Genomic DNA, 21,917 nt, shown 5'->3' on the forward strand with positions numbered 1-21,917 from the left:
CGCGGACTCTGGGACTAGGAGGGAGCTTGCTCGTCCCTAGGCTGGTATCTCCTGAAGCAGTTTTCTGCTTCCCTACACCAGCAAAATGCCGTAAACTGTGCGTCGTGGTCACTTTTAATAAGCCCTTGGTCCCAATCCACTTCTTGCACCTGCTGCTCAGTGGGTTGGGAGGATCTTTGTTCTGGAGCATTTTAAGAGGGCTGAGGCTCTTTCTGCTTTGAAGTAGCGTTTGGCTTTGTCGGCGTCTGGGATCTCTGCAGAGCTGACCCTGCGTGGAGCCAGCAGGCCCGCTGGCTACGGCACCACACCACGGCTGTGCCACGAGCCAGACTGAGCACTGCCAGAGGAGTTTGGTGCCGATGCTGCCGCAGGACCACCCCACTGCTGCCCTGCCCGCATCCCAGGCCCTCAGCATCACCCAACCCTGGTTCAAAATAGGGAAGAGCATCACAGCATCTGGCTTTATCCTGAGCTTTTATTTGCATCAGGATTGGGAAAGAGTTAAACGATGTCACCTCATCACCAGGCTGTGGTAAGAGTGGCAGGATTAGTGTCATTACCCTGAACAGGATGTACGGCAGTGCTCACCCTGCCAGAAATGTGGGGCCGAGCCAGCTGCACGCTTGACCACAGGGACGGTCTCGCTGCACCTGAGATCAGTTGAGGGGAGTGACTCCCTGCCCTAAAGATTCGGCGTGCTGCTGGAGAGGGCCCCTATGGCCACCATGCATCCTTCTGAAGACAATGGGGTTATTGGCAGGAGAGGGGGCTCCAGGGTCCGATGGTACATGGGTAGGAAAAGCACTCTGCTTGGTGAAAGGTGTTTGCCGAACCACGTCCAGAAACCCTTTGAAGCAGAAAACCTCCATTCTCCCTTGGATACGCTGAGTACTTAATAAATAACTGTAATTAAGTGTGAGGTGGTAGCTTAAGAGCTCATTCCCAGAAGTTAACATCAAAACACTTGCTCTTAGCGCTTAGGGAGACAGTGTAAAAGCAGACTTTGCACACAGATGAAAGTACAGTTGTCAGGAAGGGCTGGAGAGCCCTGGAAATGCGTACACTGCTTCTTCAGAGAGCTTGAGGAAAAGGTCTTGGGAAGTAACAGAGTCATTGCTTCTGTAATAAAAGTCCTTTTTAATGAATGGTGACTGAGATAGCACCAATTTGGGGGAGTTGGGAGTGAGTTTTAAAACAGGAGATGAGGAATCGCATGGGGAGAAGAGGTGTGTGCCCTTTCCTGAGCTGTCCCACAGCTCCCCGCACCCCACAACAGTCCCACGACCCCTGGAACCGTCCCCCAGCCCAGGGTCTGCCCTGCCCCGCAGCAGGGACAGCCACAGCACGTCTCGGCTGTCCTTCACTGGTGGCAGTGCACGTTTAAGGTGAAGTGATTACTGCAGGCTTCTTCACAGGAGATATCTCAAGGGTTGTAAAAAAAAAGGGCGAGGAGAAAGAGGAACGTGGTTGCAGTTTTCCCCCTTGATCGCAAATCAATGATTTTGCCCTTAGGCAGGTGGCACGGCGTGATGGCTGGTGCAGCCCAGCACCGTCAGGGAGGCCGGAGAAGGAGGTCCTGACTGCAGGCTCTGCCACGCGCTTGCCAAGGGCCAAGTCTAAGCCGCTGCCGAGTGCCCTTATCCTCCGCTCCCGTAAAAACACGGTGAAAAACATTCCCAGGTCTGGGTTTCAGTCTCCTAATTGCTCCCAAAATCCAGAAGCACGAGGAGCCAAGGTCTCATTTGCCTTACAATGATCCTCTCCTGCCCTGGAACCTGGGCTGGTCTTAATTTGTCTATGGTTCAGGCAAGAATGGACTAGGCAGACGTACATGTTATCTCTTGTTTTTTTGGAAGCGGGGAGCCTATTGCACAATGAAGCTTGGTCTGGATGTGGATTAAAAATGCATGTGTCTGGGGCACCGCGAGCCAGGCTAGTCTGAGTTACTTTGATCCAAAAAAATAGGAAAGTATTACGAAGGGCTGATAGGGAATGAGGAGGCTCCACGGGGCTGATTATTTTTTCCTCGTGGGACATACGGATCACTTCTGTACGTGTGAGCCTGTCTTAGTGAACAAGGGGGTTTGCGCTCCCAGGCCAGAAGAAACTCTAGTGAAGTCAATGTAAATATATGGTAAAACTCCAGCATCGCAGCCGGGGGCCGTGGGTCAGGCGCTTGCGGAGGGCAAGGTGGTGCCGGTCCAGCTGTGGAAGAAGTTCACTGCCGGACAGTAGCTGAGGGTTTGGCCTCAGGTGCGTTTTCAGCTTCCTACACTTCTTACAGGGCTTTTAACTTGAGGATTTACAAGTGTCAACTAATTGCATCCACATTAACTGCAGCTGAATATTAAAACAGCACTTGAATGTCATTTCAAACGAGCTGTTCCCAGACTAGGTCTCATGCAAATTCGTCAGGACGGGATATAGATGTGCCAAAATCAGGTTGGAATAATGTTTGAAAACAGTGCTCAAAATGTTTGTACTTGAGCAGAAACACGAGGAGAGCAGGTGTCTTAGGTTTAATGATCTGCTGAAGAAAAAGTATAGAAACAATTCTAGGAGGTGGGGATGAGAAACTCCCTCTCTCTTCCTCTCGCAAGATGTCTCAACACTAACGCTCGAGCCCCCCCTCTGCACCCCCCCTGCTCTGGCCATCTCTTTCTCTGCCTCTCTCTGGCTGTCTCTTTCTCCCTGGACCAAATACTTTTGCATTCCTCGCTGCACAGTAGCGTGGTTTCTACAAGCCCACCAGCACGATTTAAAACATGACCGAAGCCGGGGCTGGTGACCCTGGATGACAGCAGTGGTTCCCGACGCCTGGAAAACCCCGGGGCCAGCAGCAGCCTCCACCTGAGGAGAGCTGGAGGCAGAGCTAAGGGAGGTGACCAGCCAAAACCCAACCCCTTTTGTGAAGCCTCTTTATTCCAAAGCGTGTTTTTCCCCGTCTCTCTTCATCTCTTAACAACTGCAGCCCGGTTCTTCTCACATCTTGAACTAATTCTCTTTGCAGCAGAAAGAAGCACGTGCAGATCATCTGCCTGACGTGCAACCCAAGGAGAAAACCACGTCACAGCCTTGCCGTGCCTGCTAAAGGACCTCTCCCTCTCCCCAGCCCCTCGCTCCTAATGCAGTGCAAGTTGGAAGCACGGGTTTATTTTTACAGCCCTGCCCCCACCTCCCCCAAAGTCAGATGCTGCGGCTAATTCGGATGGAGAATTTCAATTGCCTGGAAAATGAAGGTGCTGAAAACCAAATGGCATGGGCAGGAGTTTTAGTCCCAAATGCCTGGTTCGGTGCTAAAAAAATCAGGTGCTGAAGACATATCACCGGTGGGCTGCTTCTTTTCAGAGTTCCCCGAAGGCTCTGGGACTGAGATGGGTGCTGCCTCTCCCTTCCCGAGGAGGACAGTGCGAGTGGAGGAAAGCCCATTAGGCTCAGATGAGCTTCTGTGGGAAAATACTTTGCCCATGAGACAGCTTAAATGGGATTTTATAGCTTGAACTTAGATGACTTCTCCTTCCCTACCAGCAAAAAGGACACGCTCGGGGCTGGGTGAATCCTCCAGGGAGGGTGAAAATGAGACATTTCGGGTCTAAGAGCAGCATGTCGACAACCTGTAAACCAGCATCATCGCTGTATTCGCTGCAGGTCACCCGAGAGCCCACGCTCTCCGTGCGGATGGCTCTGCTCTGTCTGCTTCTGCCACCTTCCAGCCTGTGCCAGTCCGTGACCTGGCAGTGCCACAGCCACCTGAGGCGGGCTGTTACGGTCCTTGCTCCCTGAGTTTCTACTGCAGGGAAGCCTAGGGCTGTTACCTGCCCTTCCCGTGACATACTCTGGCTTGGAGGCCTGGAGTGGCTCTGCAGCCAGCTCCCAGGAGGACGGAAGAGTCTGCTGGGAAAAAAAAAAAAGTATAAAAAGAAAATTAAGAAATAAAAAGAGGGAGAAAAGAGAAAATAAAGTAAGAATAAATATAAAGATAAGAAGAAGAATAAAATAAAAAACAACAACGATTTTGAAAAGAAAAATAAGTAATAAAAAGGAGAAGAAAAAAATTAAAAGAAAAAGAAGATTAAAATGACAATAGATAAAAAAGAAAAAGAAAAAATAAAAATTAAAAGAAAAAGAAGAGTAAAGTGACAATAAATAAAAAAGAAAAAAATTAAAAGAAAAAGAAGAGTAAAGTGACAATAAATAAAAAAGGAAAAGAAAAAATAAAAATTAAAAGAAGATTAAAGTGACAACAAATAAAACAGAAAAAGAAAAAATAAAAATTAAAAGGAAATGAAAAATAAAATTCAAATAACAGTAAATAAAATAAAATAAATAAAATAATAAACCTAAGAATAGGTTCAGACTACTATAAAAGCTAGCCGAGTCTTAACGCTTGGTTTATGGATGCTGTGAAGAAACCGACCAAGCACGGGGTACTGCTGGTGCCACCCTCCCTGCTGCAGGATACCCCCCCCGTGTCAATCCGCGGTGGCGCGGCGGGGAAAGCCGGTCTGTGGGGCGAGATTTGCGCCCCGTCCCCCCCCGCCGCCCCGGTGTGCCTGCCCCTTTAAATCCCGGCGGCGGAGCCAGGGAATCCCTCTCGCAGCGCGTCATCCGCGGCAAGGAAACCCGCGCTGGCGTCGTGCGACGCAAATGACCATTTTTGGCAACGTGCGACAACGGACGGGACCAAGCGGGGCGGGGGGAGGCGGGGCCTGACGGGAACACGCCGCCGCGCCGCCCCCGCCGCTTCGCCCGCCCCGCCCGGACCCCCGCGGGAGCGCGGGTCCGGGCGGGGCGGGCGAAGCGGCGGGGGCGGCGCGGCGAGCGCGGCGGGGGCGGGCGCCATCCCCGGCTCCCCGTCCCGCCCCCCCCGCGGCGGCGGCAGGTGGGAGGCTCCGCGCTGGCAAGGTGGGGCCGGTGCGCCGCGGGTTTGACGTGTGCGAGTGCACATGGTGCGGCGGCGGGCGGATAATAAGCGAGTGGGGCCGGGGCGATGCCATTGCTCTGAGTCACCGCGGGTGCGCGGAGCTGCCGCTCGCCGTACCGGGGAGCCGCGGGGCGTAAGACCCGGTTGAGTCACCCCGCGCCGGGAAAAGGGGCGGCCGGTGGTGGTGGTGGTGTGCGGGGGGGTGGCGGGGTGGGTGGGCGGAGGAGAACCGCTCCGCCTGCAGCCCCCGGGGCCGGGGCCGCTCCGCCGGCGGGGCGAGTCTCGCCGGGCAGCGCGGAGAGAGGACATCGCAACTGCCTGCGCCTGCCTGCGCCTGCCTGCGCGCACGGCTCTGCTGCCGCCGCGCCGCCGCCGAGCCCGCCCGGCCCGGCCCGGCCCGTCCCGTCGGCGCTTCGCTGCCGCCTGAGCCTCTTTTATTATTATTGTTTTATTTTTATTTTTTCTCTTTTTTTTTTCCCCTCCCTCTTTTTTAACCTTTTTCCCCCTTCTCCCCCCTCCAAAGCCTTTTTTTTTTTTTTTTTTTTCTTTCCGCGGCGAGCGTCGGGAGGCGAAAGGCAAGAGCCGAAGAGGTCGGGAGGGAGAAGGGGGCGGGGAGACGGCGAGGGAGCGGCGGGTGTCGGTGCGGGAAGGCGGGGACGCAGCTCCCCCGGCCCGACCTCGGACCATGTACCAGGACTACCCCGGGAACTTCGACACCTCCTCCAGAGGCAGCAGCGGCTCCCCGGGACATCCCGAGACCTACTCCAGCGGCGCAGCCCAGCAGGTAGGGCCGGGCGCTGCCCCCTCTCCCCCGGTCCCTCGGGGGCTGCTGCGAGCGCTCCCGGCGCGGGAGTTCACCGCCACGCCCGGGGAACGGCGCTTCCTCCGCGGGGAAGGCGCGGGCGCCCGGCGGAGAGGCGCCGTCCGCGGGGCGCAGGCGGTGCCGGGGCGCGGGCTGCCCGCAGCCGCCGTCCCGTCGCTCCCGGCGGGGCGCCGCCGCTTTCCTTCCCTCCTTCCCTCCCTCCCTGCCCGCCTGCCCCGCAGCGGGTGCCGCGGCCCCTCCGGGCGGGACGTTGAGCGGAGCTCCCCTCTGGCCGGGGCCGGGGGTGCCCACCCGGGGCCGGGGGGGTCGTGGGAGGCAGCGGCCTGCCCCGGGCGGGGACGTGCGGCGGGGGAGCGCCCGGCGGGCTGCCTGCTCCGCCGCCCCGGCCCCAGGCAGAGCGGGGCCCGCGGGTGTCGGTGGGGAGACGCCGCCCGGTGCCCGGGGACCCGCCGCAGCGGCGGGCCGGGGCCGGCTGGGAAATCGAAGGGCTCCTGCGGGCAACTCCGCTCCGAGCCGGTAACGCAAATACAGGGGCGCATCCGACTCTTCCTCCTTCCTGCTTTTGTTCTCCGCGGGAGCTGCTCCGTCCCGCCGTTCGCCGCCCCTTCCCGGGCACTCGGCCGCTGTCCCGGGCCCGCTCGCAACAGTTCGGGCATCTTCCCTGGGACTTCGGGAGGTGCCGCCTCAGCTACTTTCAAGGCGCTGTTGCAGCCGCTGTAAAACGCGCAGGGGATGGCTTGAGCTGGGCTCTGGCTTTCTCAAGCGGCTAAAGCGGCCTCCCCGCTTCCCCCCCCACTCCCCCAAACTTTGGCTCCGTGGCGGTGACATTACTCTTGCCTCTCCCACCGGTGAGACCCAGAGGCCGGCGGCGTGCCGCTCTGCTCTGCCCGCTGCCCGGCTGCTCCTTGGCTTTACCGAGAGCCGGCGGCCGCTCTCCGGCGGTGAGGGCTTTTTCCCGAGCGGAGGCTGCCGGCAGCCGCCGGAGCGCTCCCCGCGCCGGCCGGCCCGGCCCGGCTCCCCCCGCACAGCTGCCGCTGCCGGGCGGCGCGGGGAATGGGGGAATGGGAGATATTTCCTGGGGAAGCGGCGTGAATTGGCGGACCTAAGAGTCTAGCCGGGTGGTTTGAGGGGTTTTTTGTCCTTTTCATTTTCCGAAGAAAACATCTCGGAATGGCTTGTATGCCTACATCGACTAAATCCACCGCTTCTGGGGAAGGCATTACACAATCGGGCCAGTTATACAAACCTGGGTTATTTCATAACTTGTTTACATCAGCTGGCCCAGCCTCACTCTTTTTTTTTTTTGCTTTTTCAGAGTAGGTCTTCCCCCCCCTCCCCGTCTCCCCCCCGTCCCCCCCTTCCTCACAAGATTATTAGTTCTTGTGTGGCTTGTATGAGCGAACTGGCAGCCTGAGCACATTGCTGTCTTCGCATCAAGAAGTCATAGGATCGTTTAAAAAAAAAAAGAGTCCAGTCTTAAACTTTGCCAACCGTACCAGCCCGTGACATTCCTCACATTAAAGAAGTTTTACCAGAAATGACTCGCTGCCGCTCCCCGCCTGCTCCAAACGCATCTCGCTGGTGCCCTCTGCGGGCTGCGGACCGAGATTTCCAGGGATCGTAGCTGGGCTCCAGCTTATTCCCTCTTTACAGTAAATGCCAGGACAAGGTGGGGGAGCGGGAAGGGGGGCTGAGAAGCCGGGAACGCCCGGCAAGCTGCAAATCCTTCGCTTTCCCTTTCCTCCTCTGATTCAGCAGCTGCGCTGGATTCAAGCACTTGCTGCAGGAGGTTGTGAAACTCCGGCCCCGCTTAATATTTGAGCTGTCGAGGTCCGGCCGATTACTGGGTTTTCCCCTTTGTATTTTCTGGGGCTGTGCATCTTCCCCAGGCAGCTGGCGTGCGTGGCGTTTGATACGGGGGCCAGAGCCCAGTTTCTAGGGTTACTATCTGAAACGGGGCTTTGAGCAGGATGCTGGCTTAGCGAGAACATAAATGTTTTCTTTAAGAACCCGGGAGAATTTTCAAGACCTTGTGCGTCGCCTTTCCCTTGATCCTTACAGATGTTGTAGATTAGGATCAAATGTAAGCGTTGCCTTTACCCTAGCAGTCGGGCTGTTCTGCTGATTCTGGTCTACGGAGATCTGCAGAGTTTTATCACTACAGAAAATATGCATTGTAGAAATTTTTTCTCTAGTGGTTTCCCCCCCCACCCCCCCCAAAGCACGAAAAGATGCATCAGTCACATGTTTAAGTGGAAACTGTGTCTCTGAGCCAAAACTTTGATGCTTTTTAATTATTTTTCCCATACAACGCAGCACTGGAACATTTTTCTTTTAAGTTGCGTGTCATGCTATTTTCCTAATCACTGACTTGCCATGTGGTAAACATAGACTTTAATGGGAAGAGTTTGTGTACTCTTTCAGACCAGTCGACTTTCCCCTCAAATATCTCGGCACTGTGTCCAGTTTTCCTTCGGGGAGATGTTCAGCGTGGGAGACCCATCAGGGGCCTTATATTTATTACAGGACATATCCTATACACCCTATATTTAATAATTGAATAGTTGTTAAAGATTCTCTGGGTGGTTTTTTGGTGGCTTTGTTGTTGGGTTTTTTTCCACAGCCGTTGTACCCATTTCTAGACTGGTTTCTGGTGCTGCTCAGCACTTGCAGTTACAGATGTAACTGAAGGTCCGGAGGGGAGCGGAGACGCAACAGGATGCAGTATGAAAACTCCTCGTTAAGGTGAAGGGGACCACGGAGCCAAAGCCTGAAATGTTCCCATGCTCCTAGGTTGTGACTCGCTAATGTAGCCTGTCCCTGCCGGTGGCAGGACTTGCTGGAGACTCCCTTGACTATGGACTGGGGGAGACTGCTCTCCAACCCCATGTTTTTAAGGCAGAGCAGAGACTGAGCTCAGTTCTTGGCACTCTTAATAACAGGACTCTTTCTGTTTGCTATTTAGTTGTTGCTTTTTTTAATGATACCTTCATCTGCGTGTTGGAGGTCAGGAGGAGAGCTGTGGCTTCGTGGTTGAGCACGCGCTGCGTGTGTAGCCCCGCAATCTGGCTATCGCCACGTCTTTTCTGTAGCACTGCAAATTCCCTGTAGATAAGGAGAACTGAGAGCTGGCAGAGAGTTGCCTCCAGGAGCCTCTCCCGGGTCAGGAGAGGAGAGCTGTGGGTGTCCTGGGCGAGGACATGGCAGGAGGGGGTCTGGAAGGAGGAGAAACGGGGAGGGGGGTGAGGGCAGGCGGTGCTGCCAGGCTGGCAGGGGGATCGAAGGGAGGAATGAGCAGAGCAAAGCTAGGGCTGCAGTTTGGGGAAAGGTCTGGAGCTCCAAAGTGAGGAGGCCTGTGCCCAAAGGGGCTGTGCAGCGGAGGTGGCAGGGAATTTGGGGCCTGGCACTGAAACCAGCAGCATCCCAGGGGTCAGAGCTGACTGCCGCTGGGCAGAGCATGGGAGGGTCAGCAGTCTTCAGGCACGGCAAAGCTGATCCAGTGCAGCGTCCTAGCAGGGAAAGCGAGATATGTGGGGAAAGCCTGACCAGTCAGGAAGCAGTGTGTATAAAACCCAGCAGCAGCCTGAGCACCCTGTACCTGAAGACTCAGCCTGTCACAGCAGCGTGTCCCTTAATTAGCTATCTGGGAAAAATACTGCCTTTGGAAAATACAGAATACAGGTTTTGGGGAAATTTTTAAGATATTTTGAGGGATTAGAAAGGAAGCTGGTGACAGAGGTGGAGCATGGCACAGACAGGGACTGCAGTCCAACTGGTCTCTTCCCTGGGTCTGCAAGCAAGCACCGTGGAGCTGCTGAGGGATGTAGCTGAACTGAGCAGCTCCCCTTTGCTGTCCAGGAGACCTCCACTAGTCTTAGAGAAGGGTCCTAGGTTGAATACAAGAGAGACTGCAAGTGGAGTAGTCACTTCATCAATACCTCCGAGCTGGATCTTTGTGTCAGACACTTGTATCTTATATGGCTGATTTGGTGGTAGGTCTGACTCTCCCGACCTCTGATGGGAATTTTTAGTAGGTTGTCGGGTGTCAGTGGCACTGCTGCAAAGGTCATTCATTTCCTCTGGAATGCAAACGGTGTCTTTGCATAGCAAAGCACCAAAAGATCTCCAAACGTTTTGCAGCCATAGCTTTCTGGTGTCCCTGCAAAGAAGACAGGACTCTTTTCTTCTCTGCTTTTTGGGTACAGGAGGGACAGTGGCACAGGTGGGTAAAGGTCATGGTAGAAGCCACTTGTGGAGCTGGAAGCAGAACTTGCGTCCCCTGAGCACCTGTGGTTTAACTAGTCTCGACCTTCCTCCCTTCTGTGAGGTCAAGATCCCTTTGTTATGGTTGTGGAGGCACCAAGGCATCCTCTCCTGTGCCATGTGGTCACAGCCTACGCAGGCCAGAGCAAAGGAGGGGACTTGCTCCTGTAAATTCCTCTGTAGTGTTGACAGTTTGCAGCTCTGGCCCTCTGTATTTAATCGGGAGAGGTCACACAGACGGCATGCACTCTGAAATGTGGGGTATGCTGAGGCTGTGTTGGACTCGAGCTCCAGGTGAATCTCTGAGGTTCTAGCAGGGCTTTTGCCAAGGTCTTGGTGCTGGTGTCATCCTGGCTGCGTAATTCCCCCACCCGCTTAACTCGATTCACTCCTTCCTTCTCTTGCCGTTTCTTGCTAGATTTTGAGCTGTCCAAAGCTGCAAGCTGGCATTTGTCAGTATTCAGACTGGATCTTCTGGTCTCCAGGCGTTGGCAGCTGGACTTCTTATGGCTAATACTGGCCCGAAATGCTGTAGCTATCAGAATGTGAAATACTATTTGCAGTAGCCTTGGTTTAACAAAGCACTTAAGGTGCTTGACTAGGCACACCCTGAAAAGGAAATCTGTGTTGAAGTGCTGTCCCTTATCTGGGACGCTTACCTGAGCTGAGGTCAGGCTGACGCAAGGGCTCTCGCTTCTCTGGGAAGCTAGTTTGTTGACCCAAGAATGTGCATTTTTCACGGGATCATTTCATGGCTTACAAATTGGTAGTAGTGATGGCTGCTGGTCCTACAAGCCTTGTCCCTTGCACAGTGACTGCTGGAGCAAGGCATGTTTGTCTGTAAAACCAGGTCTAACCATTGAAAGCCTCCCGAAGGAGCTCAGCATAGACAAAAGCATTCTTTCTCCCCTGCTTCCCCCTCCGGGGACAAGTGATTGTTTTCCTTGCAGTTTAGTGCCAGCATATTATCCAGATGGATTTACCTCTGTCTGAAACAAGGTGTACATGCATTTTGGAGGAGATCATTACCTGCTGCCTCGGTTTTACTGCTGCCTTGTTTTGTCTAGACAGTGCAGAGAGCTGCAGGGAACTTGTCCGATCTGAATCCTAAGACCTATTTTATAGGCTGCTATTAAAATACATATCCTCGCACGTAACCGTCCTGGGGCCGGATTGCTCGCCCTGCGTGTGCGGCAAGCACAGAACCACTGAACGAGAAGCAAGCTGCAGTTCTTGCCATACCAAACCCCATGTGGACCGAGCCCAAATTTCAGGGGAATCCTTTGGTAGAAGAAGGCTTTGCTCTGCTTGGTAACGGCAATTCAGAACTGAAGTTTCTCTTCCTTTTCTTTGGACTGGCAGAGAAGTGTTTTTCTAGAAACTCCTTAATTCCCCTTTCGCTCCACGCCGGAAGGAGCAGTGGGCACAGGCGGGAGGCAGCGGTGGGGACGCTGCCTGGGAAGGGAGGCTGGCGTAGGGGGTGCTGGGGAGGTGTGGGGGGATGAGGAAGGGTGCTGCAAGAGGGCAGGGCTGCTCTGGAGGGGAAGTGCCCGAGCCCAGCGCCTTCCTCGGAGCTGCGGTGGTGAGGGCAGCTGGGATGCTGCAGAGGCACCAGCAGCCCCTGCCTTTGCTTCAGGTGCTGCTTTGATCCTCACTGGTGCTGCTCCCGAGGGCCTAGCTGGTTTCTGAGTAACCACTTATGTTCTGCTTTCACTGACGGTTTCTTCTCTCTCCCTTTTCTCCCCTGCTTTTCCTCCTAGAAATTTCGAGTAGATATGCCAGGATCAGGCAGTGCTTTTATCCCTACGATCAACGCCATCACAACTAGCCAAGACCTGCAGTGGATGGTCCAGCCCACCGTCATCACCTCCATGTCAAGCCCTTACTCTCGCTCGCACCCCTACAGCCACCCACTGCCCCCGCTGTCTTCAGTGGCCGGACACACGGCCCTTCAGCGACCCGGTGTGATCAAAACCATCGGGACCACAGTGGGCCGGAGACGAAGAGACGAGCAGGTAACCACGGCGGGGAGAGCGGCTGGGGGTGCCTCCGAAACAGGCGTACAGAGATTTCCCACCCTCTCGTGGGATCTCCTGACCCCACGGGGAGCGCTGAGGTCTGTCCCCTGTGCTGCACAGGTGCTGGGGTTTCTCGGGGTGATGTAGGGTGTAAGCTGGAGGGTGATTTTATTGCTGCTTCCTCGTCATATGATGAGACTTACCCAATCTCCATCAAACGCTTTGCACCACTGGGCCGCATTGCGGCTCGGTTTCAAAAGCAGGTGAAACTCTGAAGTCAAGCCTTGGGTTTCAGTTTGAGTGTCTCCGCCACTCCAGGCAGAAGGAAACCTCTGAGCCAGCAGAGGAGCTTTTACGTAGGTACTTTACAAAACTGACACCCAAATTACACCAGCTGGTGTTTTATATCTGCTCTGTGGCAGCTAGCGCTGCTCCGGTCTCACTTTCGGGTGATACCACCAGCACCAACCAGCATCGTGCGGGGAGGAACAGCTTCCCCAGAGCACCTCGGCTCTAGTAGCAAGGGCCTTCCGATGTCTGGGGTCTAAATCCACCTTCCCACTACAAACATGCAATCGCTTGATCACTTTACAGCGGTGAGGTGGGTATCCTGCAAGCAGAGATTTTTCTGCTCCCAACCCAGTGGCATTGTCATAGCCAGGATGGGGTGGCTTGTGCCACTGCTGCCCCGTGCTCAGCCCCCTGATGGGATTTCCGAGCCAGCACCCTGGATCCTCTGCTGGGGCAGGGCAGTGGACTTAGATGCAGGTGTCTCATCTTCTAGAAATCCCTTCAGCCCTGTGAATCTCTTCTCAGTAAGAAACAGCCTTCTCCAGGGCTGTCTGGTGAATAGCTATCCACAGTGCTAGGCTGATTTATTTAAAAAAAAAAAAATATAAAAAAATCCGAATAATCTAGATCTCCCCGAATTGTTCCCAAGCAGCAGTTGTGTGGGTCGCTGCAGAGCAGTGTAATGAGACGCACTGCGCACCCTCAGTACATGAGCACACGCTATTGCATGAGGTCTGTTTCTAATAACTCACCAGTCCTACTTTTACTTCCACGTCATCTGTTTTGATTCACAGTCTGATTATTTTATGTGGAGTCGCTGTCTGGTTTAGACCTAAGAGGCAGGGAAGGGGTTAAAGTCACTTGCCCAGAATGAGCTGCACCTTTGTGCAGGGAGCCGGTATGGGTGCACTGAGGACCCGTTTTTGGGAGGAAGGATGGGGCAGCCCTGGTGATTCGGGTACGTGCCAGCCATTTCCACCAGCTGGAGCTACCTCCCGGTTCCTTGCATGCAGGGCTGGTGTCCAAAGCCAGGGAAGCTCTCACGAGAACTGGGGGAATAATTAGCAACAACTAATTTGTTTGACAAATGCTGCCTCTGTGTTCACAAATTGGCCGTGAAGAGATCACCATATTCTCCGCTTTATTTGTTGTTCAGAGTTATTTGCTGAAGGATGCCTGCCAAGCAATTCCTGGCCTGTGGCTTGTTTGCAAGCCGTTCATTGTGGGTCATTCAAAGCCAAGTCCTTTTGATTAGACATGTGCTAAGGCAGTACCCGGGTGCTTTACCGTGGCTCTTTGGCTCAGGTTTCCGCTGTTGGTGCTTTGAACACCACATCGGAGTGCCTTTTTGGAAAACATTGTGTAACGCTTTATGAAAAGAGCCTGTTTTGATGAATGTTTCTGCCAGCGAATGCACGTATTGGGCTTGGACAAGCTACAGATAACGTGTACAGCAGGGGCATGAAGAGTGCCAAATCCAACCGCTTTCAAACAAATCCAGCAACCGCTGACAGAATATTCCTTTTTAGACCCGGTATCATGTTAAGCACGTCCAGATTAGGGGCTTCAGCCCCGTCTATGAGATTTTTGCAAAGCATAGCCTCCGAGACAGATAATTTAAAAATGACTGAAGGCCCTGGGCGGAGAAATTTCGGTCCCAACATGTTTCAATGAGGTCTGTGCTTCTAAAGCATGAAAGGGCTCTTGAAAACTGTACGCAGAGGCCCCAAGTCAGCCCAGAATCTGTGCACGCTTAACACTTTGCCATACTGCAGATACTTGCGTGCAAATACAGTTGTACCCCACACACATATGGGCTGGCAAGTGAGTGGGGAGAGCGGTGCCTGCGGGGGCTCCTTACTGGGGAGAATATGCCAAAGCCCCGCTGCCTGCTGCCCAGCAGGGTGGAGGTACCCCCCACCCCGAGGTGGAGCACTGTGATCTGTTCATGGAAAAGCTTTCAGGCCCAAAACCTGTGTCCTGAAGTCCTAGAAGTGCTTGTGTCACTTGGCTTGCATCCGGGGGTTTGCGCTGCATGCAGGTGAAATTGCAGACATGGAATGGATCCTGAAAAAAAGCAGAACCGAGCGAGGGGAATGCCTAGAGGCTGCAGTAAACTCCCCGAAACTGCAAAGATTGAAATTAAGGAAATAAAGCAAACCAAAACAAACCAGAATGAGGTTAGAGTAAAACTAACACTAAAATGAAAAGGTAGTAAAAGGGCGAATGTTTCCTTTGCGATTTTGACAGGCCCTGAAGATATTAAAACTGAAAGCTTTTATAAAAAGCTTTTTCTTTCCATTCTCTGCTGGCACTATGTGAGATCTGACACGTGCTTTGCAGGGTGCTCACTTCACTTTTGCAGTCACTGGGCCAAAGCCCCTGCAACACGCGCCGGCCCGGTGAGGCTGAAGTGCAGGACACGAGGTCAGTCGGCAGCGGAGGAGGATGCACGGCCAAGCGCATGGCGTGAATCCCCACGGCTGTCTGCTTGCACCGGCTCCTGCATGCCATGTGCTGCAGCCATGAGCCAGGCCATGCCGGCCCTCTTCACGCACTGCTGTACCAGCTCCCTGGCCTTGGCAGTGGTGCAAGCCTATCTGCTGCTGCTGGGATTTGTAAAACCTCGTCTCAAACCCCAAAAGCTAGGCCTGACTTGACCAGATCTTGTGGGCTCCTGCTCACTTCCTCTGGTTTCACAAGAGTGTGGCTCGATGGGTTTCTATGGAATTGCTCCTGATTTACATCAGTGAGGATGTCAGCTGGCCTCAGGAAGCCCTTGATATCACTGGAGCCTTGCCTGCTGATGCAAGAAGCACAGTGCGTTATCTCGCCGAGTGCTCGAAAATGTGAGGTCAGATTTTTGGGTGGTACAAATCATTGTTGCTTCATGGACTTCATGGGAGCTCTGCTGATTTCCCTGTCTCCCCCTCCACCCCATCCCTGACCTTCAAGCTAACAACTGTTTTTGTGTGGGAAGCAGCAGATATTTTCTTTCAAGAAAGAGGCACTTACAACATCGTGCTCTGGTTTTGCTTAATGTACCACCCAAGTTGTGAAACAATCAGAGCATCTTTTATCTGTTTGGCCTTGGTGCAGATTCACTGTCCTCTTACACAATCTTCCCCCTGCTCCCCGCTCCATCTTCTCCTCAGCCTTCTGCTAAGACCTGGTGCAGGCAGAGATACTTTCATCTTCTGCTGACATCAGTGAAGAGGGGGAGTGCTCAGCATCCTGCTGGATCAGGCCTTTTTTCTTTGCGTTGTGGTTAAATCCTCACAAACTTCAAGGAATGCCTTGCTCAGATCTGATCGTGGGTTTTCTTGGCACTTGCCCACAGCTGTCGCCCGAGGAAGAAGAGAAGCGAAGGATCCGGAGAGAGAGGAACAAGCTGGCAGCTGCTAAGTGTCGTAACAGGCGTCGAGAGCTAACAGAGAAACTCCAGGCGGTACGTGCTCTGCATACATTTCTCCTTCCTTGTCGTCTGCCCTTTGGACCAGCTGGAAGGACATTGCTCTCCCTCCGCTAGCATGTTCAAGGAAGATGCTATAAAACGCGTGCTGCCTTCCCCTTCCGAGGCTGCCCTGTGGCGTTGCTCCTACATCAGTGGTGGCAAGGGCTCAGGCCTGGAGCTCAGGAATGTAAATTCCCCTTGCTGACTGCCTAAAATGTCCTAGGAGCTCTCCTCCCTTCTAGCCTCCCAACTAGCACCTACTGCTGGTCCCCCTGTAAGTGGAAATAAAGATGCTGTGTGCCTCAAAGGCAGGCTTTAAGGACAAAAGCACTGAAGACAGTAGGATCATCCAAAAGCAGTAGAAAATGAGGCAGATGTTATGTGTACTTATCAAAGCTACATCCTTTAGGCTAACCTTTCTTTGGTGGGGGTTTCCTGCACAAAGAAAGCACCACAGAGATGTGTGGTCTGGTGCCACAGGGGAAATAACTAGTGAAGCTGGGGAAGGTAGGGATGAGTGCAAGAACCATGGGGTGGGTAAGGGACTGGCTGAAGAGGAGACAAGTATGGGTTGTGTTGAAAGAGGCTGGAGAGAAGGCTCCAGTGCTTCTGCTCAAGAACCAGCCTGGGGCTGGTTGTATTCCATGATCTTATTAACAAGCGCAGCAGCAGCAGTGAAAGCACACCAGTGAAACGTGCTGCTGACTCAAATTCGGGAGGTATTCTCAGTGTAGGGGAGGCAGGACATCCTATAGGAAGAATTTAAGGATTGTCATGACTAAAGTAATAGAATTGAAAGGAGTGCGAAGTGGGAGGTCATATCCTGAAGGGCTGAGGGCGAGTACTTCTGTGAAATGGTGAGCTCCTCAAATAGGAAGGTACTAATTGCTCACAGATTGACTATAAGCCATCAGTGTGATGTGACCGTGGGAAAGGTAAATGTATTAATCCAAGGATGTATCAAGGATGGCCCAGTAGAGATGAAAGAGTCCTTTGTGCAAGAGTCAGGCAAGTGTCAGACCTCATCTGGAATATGCACTACAGAAGGAAAATGGAAACAGTTTAGAGATTGCTGTACACTACCTTTGTCTAAGAAGGGAAAAGAACATGACTTACCTGACACCAAAAAATGATGGGAGGAGATCCAAGTCCTCTCTGCTAAGGTGTCTGTCAGGCAGACAGCAAGGGAAAAGAGTTATTTAAGTCGCAGGCCAAGACAGTGGTAGAAGCTGGCCATGAGAAAATTAAGGTGAGCTCATGAGAAGACCATTTATAACCCTTAGATCAGTGAAGTTTTGGAGTAGCCTACTGGTAGACACATGAAACACAAGATGCTCAGCTGGCTATAACCTAGTGCCTGCTTGGCTCATGAAGAGTCTGGGGTGTATCTGCCCATGGCAGATGGGAACTGGACTTGATGGCCGTGTTCCAGGTGAGGAGCAGTGCCAGAGCCTCTGATACTTACTTATTCCCCTTTTGTCTGCAGGAAACTGAAGTGCTGGAGGAGGAGAAGTCAGTGCTGCAAAAGGAGATCGCTGAGCTCCAGAAGGAGAAGGAGAAGCTGGAGTTTATGCTGGTGGCTCACAGCCCTGTGTGCAAAATTAGCCCTGAGGAACGTCGGAGCCCACCATCCAGCAGCCTCCAGAGCGTTCGGACTGGAGCGAGCGGAGCGGTGGTGGTGAAGCAGGAGCCTGTGGAGGAAGAGATCCCATCTTCCTCTTTGGTCCTTGACAAAGCCCAGAGGTCTGTCATTAAGCCCATCAGCATTGCTGGAGGTTTTTATGGGGAGGAGGCACTCAACACTCCCATCGTGGTGACCTCAACACCAGCCATCACTCCTGGCTCCTCCAACTTGGTGTTCACCTACCCCAACGTGTTGGATCAGGAGTCTCCTCTCTCCCCGTCCGAGTCCTGCTCCAAAGCTCACCGGAGGAGCAGCAGCAGCGGTGACCAGTCCTCGGATTCCTTGAACTCTCCCACCTTGCTGGCGTTGTAATCCCCCTGTGGCCCCCCATTTTGCCAGTGTGTTACATCCCCGGCCCAGCACCATGGGGGGAGCCCCCCTCCATGGGATTAGAGACAGACACAGGATCGTTCAAGCACAAGGGCAGCAAGAACAAGGATGGGGAAGTGCTGCAGCTCCAGGAAGGAGAGTGAGGACCAATGCCAGCTCCCTGGAGGCCCGAAACGGCAAGGGTGGGACTGACGCACCAGGACTGTTTGGAGAGGGTGATGTCCCCTCTGTAGGGACTGCCTATGGAAACCTCTTCACGGCCGTAGTGGACTTGGGGAGCACTCCTGGCTGGGACTGAAGGCGAGCTGCAGACAGTTGCTAGTCATCCCTTTCCTTTGTGAATTGATCTGATCAGTTGTGCTCTGTGCTTAGATCATTCTGGTTAGTTGATCTTACAACTTCTCTCTTTCCCTCTCTCTGCGCTTATCATTTCCAATGTTGTCGATCCCATGACATTTCATCCAGTTGCTCTGAACTCTAAAGGCTTGTTACGATCTTTCCTCTTGGGACAGGCTGTGGGACACACGTAGGGTTGCCCAGGCAGGGGGGGATGGCTGGGAGGTCTGGGGGAGGGGGGACCAAGAGGAGCCTGAGGGCTCAGCAGCAAGGGCAGAGCTCAGAACTCTGGCCTAGGGCACAGACACAGCGAACAGAGACAGCAGGAGACTCATGCGGAAGCCTTCCTTTTTTAAAATGTAGATATGTTTATCCCCTTGGGCTCCTCAAAAAACAAGTTAGCATCTCAGGGCCAAAGTAGCATCAGAAAAGCTGCTGGGCTGGCACTTACCAGTGTCTTTGGCAGGGTTCTACCCCAGTTTGGTGGATATCAAATCTGCTGCTGCTTGTTTACTTTTCCTGGGCTGCCCGCTGTCTAGAGAGTATTGCATCTTCGTCCCATCAGGGCTCCTGACTCAGAGGCTGATCTCTTCCTGTTAGTAAATCCTCCCCTCCCCTTGGCCATATTTGCAGAACATGCTACCAAAAAAGAGGTGGCACCACGTGCCTATAAATCTAGGATGGAGACTGGCAGTGGATAAGAGCGTGAAACTAGCTGGCTGTACCCTTGCTGACTTTTTCATTGTTGGGAAACAAAGCAGCGTGCATCCACCAGTTGATACTAGCAGGTGTTGTTTGCTCAGAGATTCCCAATTTTCGAGGCTGGGGGGAAGGCAGTGGTCCAACCTCCAGCACAGCACAGGCCACAAGGCATTCCTGACCAGGCAGGAATGGCATGGTTGAAGTGATGACCTGTTTGAACTAGAACAAAGCTTCTGATAACCTCTGGTTATGAATGACAAATTGACAGCGGAGGAAAAGCGATTACCATTATTTGCACCTCGGTCTTTGGCCTCTGATTTTTTTTGTATTGTAATTGATCTGGTTTTGTTGGGGTTGATTGGCCTGAAGACAAAAAACAAATCAGAGGGCTCTTCCCCTAGCCTTGGGTCCTTGTCTTCTCCAACCTGTGGGCTTGGCTGCTACTACTAAGTGCTCACAGAGGGCACAAGCTCTCCAGCACTCACGTTCACTACTGAAAACAGTAATGTGTGTAACCTATTCCCTCTTGGAGCCAAGCTCAATTCCTGTTGATGTCAAGGCACTGACAAACCATGACCATGTGCACACTAGGATTGCCCAGCTTCCCAGCTAAGCCGCTTATGAGACAGCTCTTTGGTCCTGCCTATTGAAGCTGGTGGCAGCTATTTATTTTGGTGTGAGATTTTCTTTTCTTTTATATTTTTTTTTAATCAACTGAAACCAGGGTATTTCTTGGTCAGGCTGGGCCTGGAGAAATGCAATATGCAATTATAGGGCCAGTCCTGTGAGGTGCTAAACTGCTGCAGTCCCCACCAACTCCACTGGGAATTAATAGGGTTCAGCCTCATGGAACCGGACCTTTACTCAGCAGGGCTGGCTTCCCTCAAACCCTGGCCACTGCCCATTCCTTGAATCATTTCAAAGGGACACTACTTTGGCTCTAAAGGTAGGCTTTGCTTTTTTATTATTACTATTATTTTTAAACCCAGGTATTTACCAAACCTGCCAGAAATAGAAATATATGAATGATCTTTTTGCTTTGTAAAGCTGAGTGTGATTCAGCCTTTTTCTTTATTGCTTAAACACTTCTATCATTATACTGGTGCTAGAGGTATCAAAACACCAAAACTTCCCTTTTAATAAAGTACATCTTAAACTCCCCATAGTTAGCACAGAGGATCCTGTTTTCATAGGGTTTTATGTAGATGATATCACTTTAGGTGAAACCACTGCTTCTCTAACTGTCTCCATTTTGCCAGATGCTTGTTTGCGCCAGTCTGGATTGAGAATCTAGAACTGTTTGATAAAATGTCTCTGCCAGTCTTTTCCACCCATTTTTGGGCAGAATGCAACATTAACAAGTGGTGAATCCTAAAGTGATGCAGCTACTTTTGAGGCCAGCTGACCAGGATCGCTGTCTCCCAGGAGGTCAGGAGCATTCCTACTAGGGGTTTCAGCAAGCCAGGTGCCTCCTCAAGCCTGAGTAAGCCTAACTCCTAGAGGAACAACAAAAACTACCTTTGCTTTTGCTCACTGAATCATTGCCAAAAGAAGCTGCAGCTGGCCCTTGCCCACTGCCTGCTGCCTTGTTATTGACCTTCTCAGAGACAGGACAGGATGGTCCCCTTGCCTGTCCTGTGATACTTACGGGAGCCATGTGAAACTGCTCAGAAAATAGGATTATTTTCTACTATCTGGAAAAAGCCCCGAATGCCTTGTGCCTGCCCGTTTTGTCCCTCAAACCTCTCAGCGGATGTCTGTGTTGGGATTGCTGGTCTCCTGCCTTCTGTATTTTGTGGATCAGCCTTACTTTTGTTTAGTTTCTGGCAGACAGGTGCAACTTGAGCTCTGCTGCTGTTTTGGTCTGGCCCTGCATTCTTCTTTTCAGGTTTACTGGTGTGCTTTTTGGGAATTGACTGTCTTCCCCATGCCCCAAAATGGTATTTTCCATGAGTACCTTCCCTGCCGATTCCTAAATGTAGTGTCTCCGTGTTCTGCATGTAATGGGCATGCGGGAGCTGTTACAACTAGTGTCTGACCAAGAGTTCTTGAAGTCAATAGAAAAAGGCCCAAGGAATTTCAGCTGGTATTGGGTCAACCCCCTAGTGACTGGCCCAACGAAGCCTCTAATAACATCTTAAATTAATCAATGCCAAACTGGGAGGAGCAGTAGCAGCTGCATTGAAGGAAACATTCAGCTTCCAGGTGATGTTTGCCATTCCAGTTTTGGCCTCGTTCCTCCTTCCCCCTTCCCAGTTGTGGCATTGCCTTCATCCATTCCTTTCTTGTAGGTGTGGAGACTGGGTAAGTCTCAAACTGCTTGTGGTGTGATGGGATTTTGGACCAACATGCTGGGGACAGTAGCTCTCTGTTGTGTTTTTATAATTATTATTTAAATGATCTATTTAGTTCATCTGAACCTTTAATTTTGCTGCTTACTGTATGTAGGATCCACCCTGGCCTTCATCCTAAATGAAAAGAAAAAACAAAATGAAAACAAACTTAAGACACCCCCTTCCTCCCTGGTATCTTATTATTTATTGGCAGGCAGCCGCCTTGTGCCTGCTCCAGCAGATCTGCCCGCCATTAATTTAACATCCTCCCAACTCACATTCCTGGTGTTTGGTTATTGCTTCTTTTTTTTTTTTCTTTTGTTGTTGTTTGTTTTTTTTTCCTATCCTAAAACAGACTTCTGAAATGTAAGAAATCTTATTATGACACTTAAGTTCATTTTCATTAGGAAGGCCAAGTCAAACATTTTAAGAGGTGGGGGGAACAATCTACATTTTATTTCTTATTTATTTATCATGTTTACATCTTTTTTTTCTGTTCAAGACTTGGATATAATAAAGAAAGCATTAAAAATACTCCAATCTTCTTCTTTTTTTAGGCTAATAAATTTTTTTGATTCTTTAAATAAAAGATTCTGGGTTTTGTTGTTGTCTGTATAAAATGTAAAAAGAGATATGTTTCTAAAGATGCATTATCATTCCTCTGTGAACAGTAGGTGGAGTTGAGGACGAATCTCAGAATACAAGATAATAATAAAATCCCATCCTGTTTTACTTAATTGTTCCCCTCCTATCCTGTAT

The 21,917-nt window shown here is 52.0% G+C and overlaps 1 protein-coding gene across 1 annotated transcript; it reads left to right on the forward strand.

The window, feature by feature from the left end:
* The first annotated feature begins 5,168 nt into the window (after positions 1-5,168).
* Positions 5,169-21,693, forward strand: FOSL2 (FOS like 2, AP-1 transcription factor subunit). Its single transcript, XM_072856731.1, has 4 exons — positions 5,169-5,708; positions 11,771-12,025; positions 15,660-15,767; positions 17,260-21,693. The coding sequence occupies exons 1-4, from the start codon at positions 5,610-5,612 to the stop codon at positions 17,767-17,769; spliced, it is 972 nt and encodes a 323-aa protein (XP_072712832.1). The 5' UTR covers positions 5,169-5,609; the 3' UTR covers positions 17,770-21,693.
* The last annotated feature ends 224 nt before the right edge of the window (positions 21,694-21,917 follow it).

Source organism: Ciconia boyciana, chromosome 3 (genome assembly GCF_034638445.1).
Source record: "Ciconia boyciana chromosome 3, ASM3463844v1, whole genome shotgun sequence".
Classification (NCBI taxonomy): Eukaryota; Metazoa; Chordata; class Aves; order Ciconiiformes; family Ciconiidae; genus Ciconia; species Ciconia boyciana.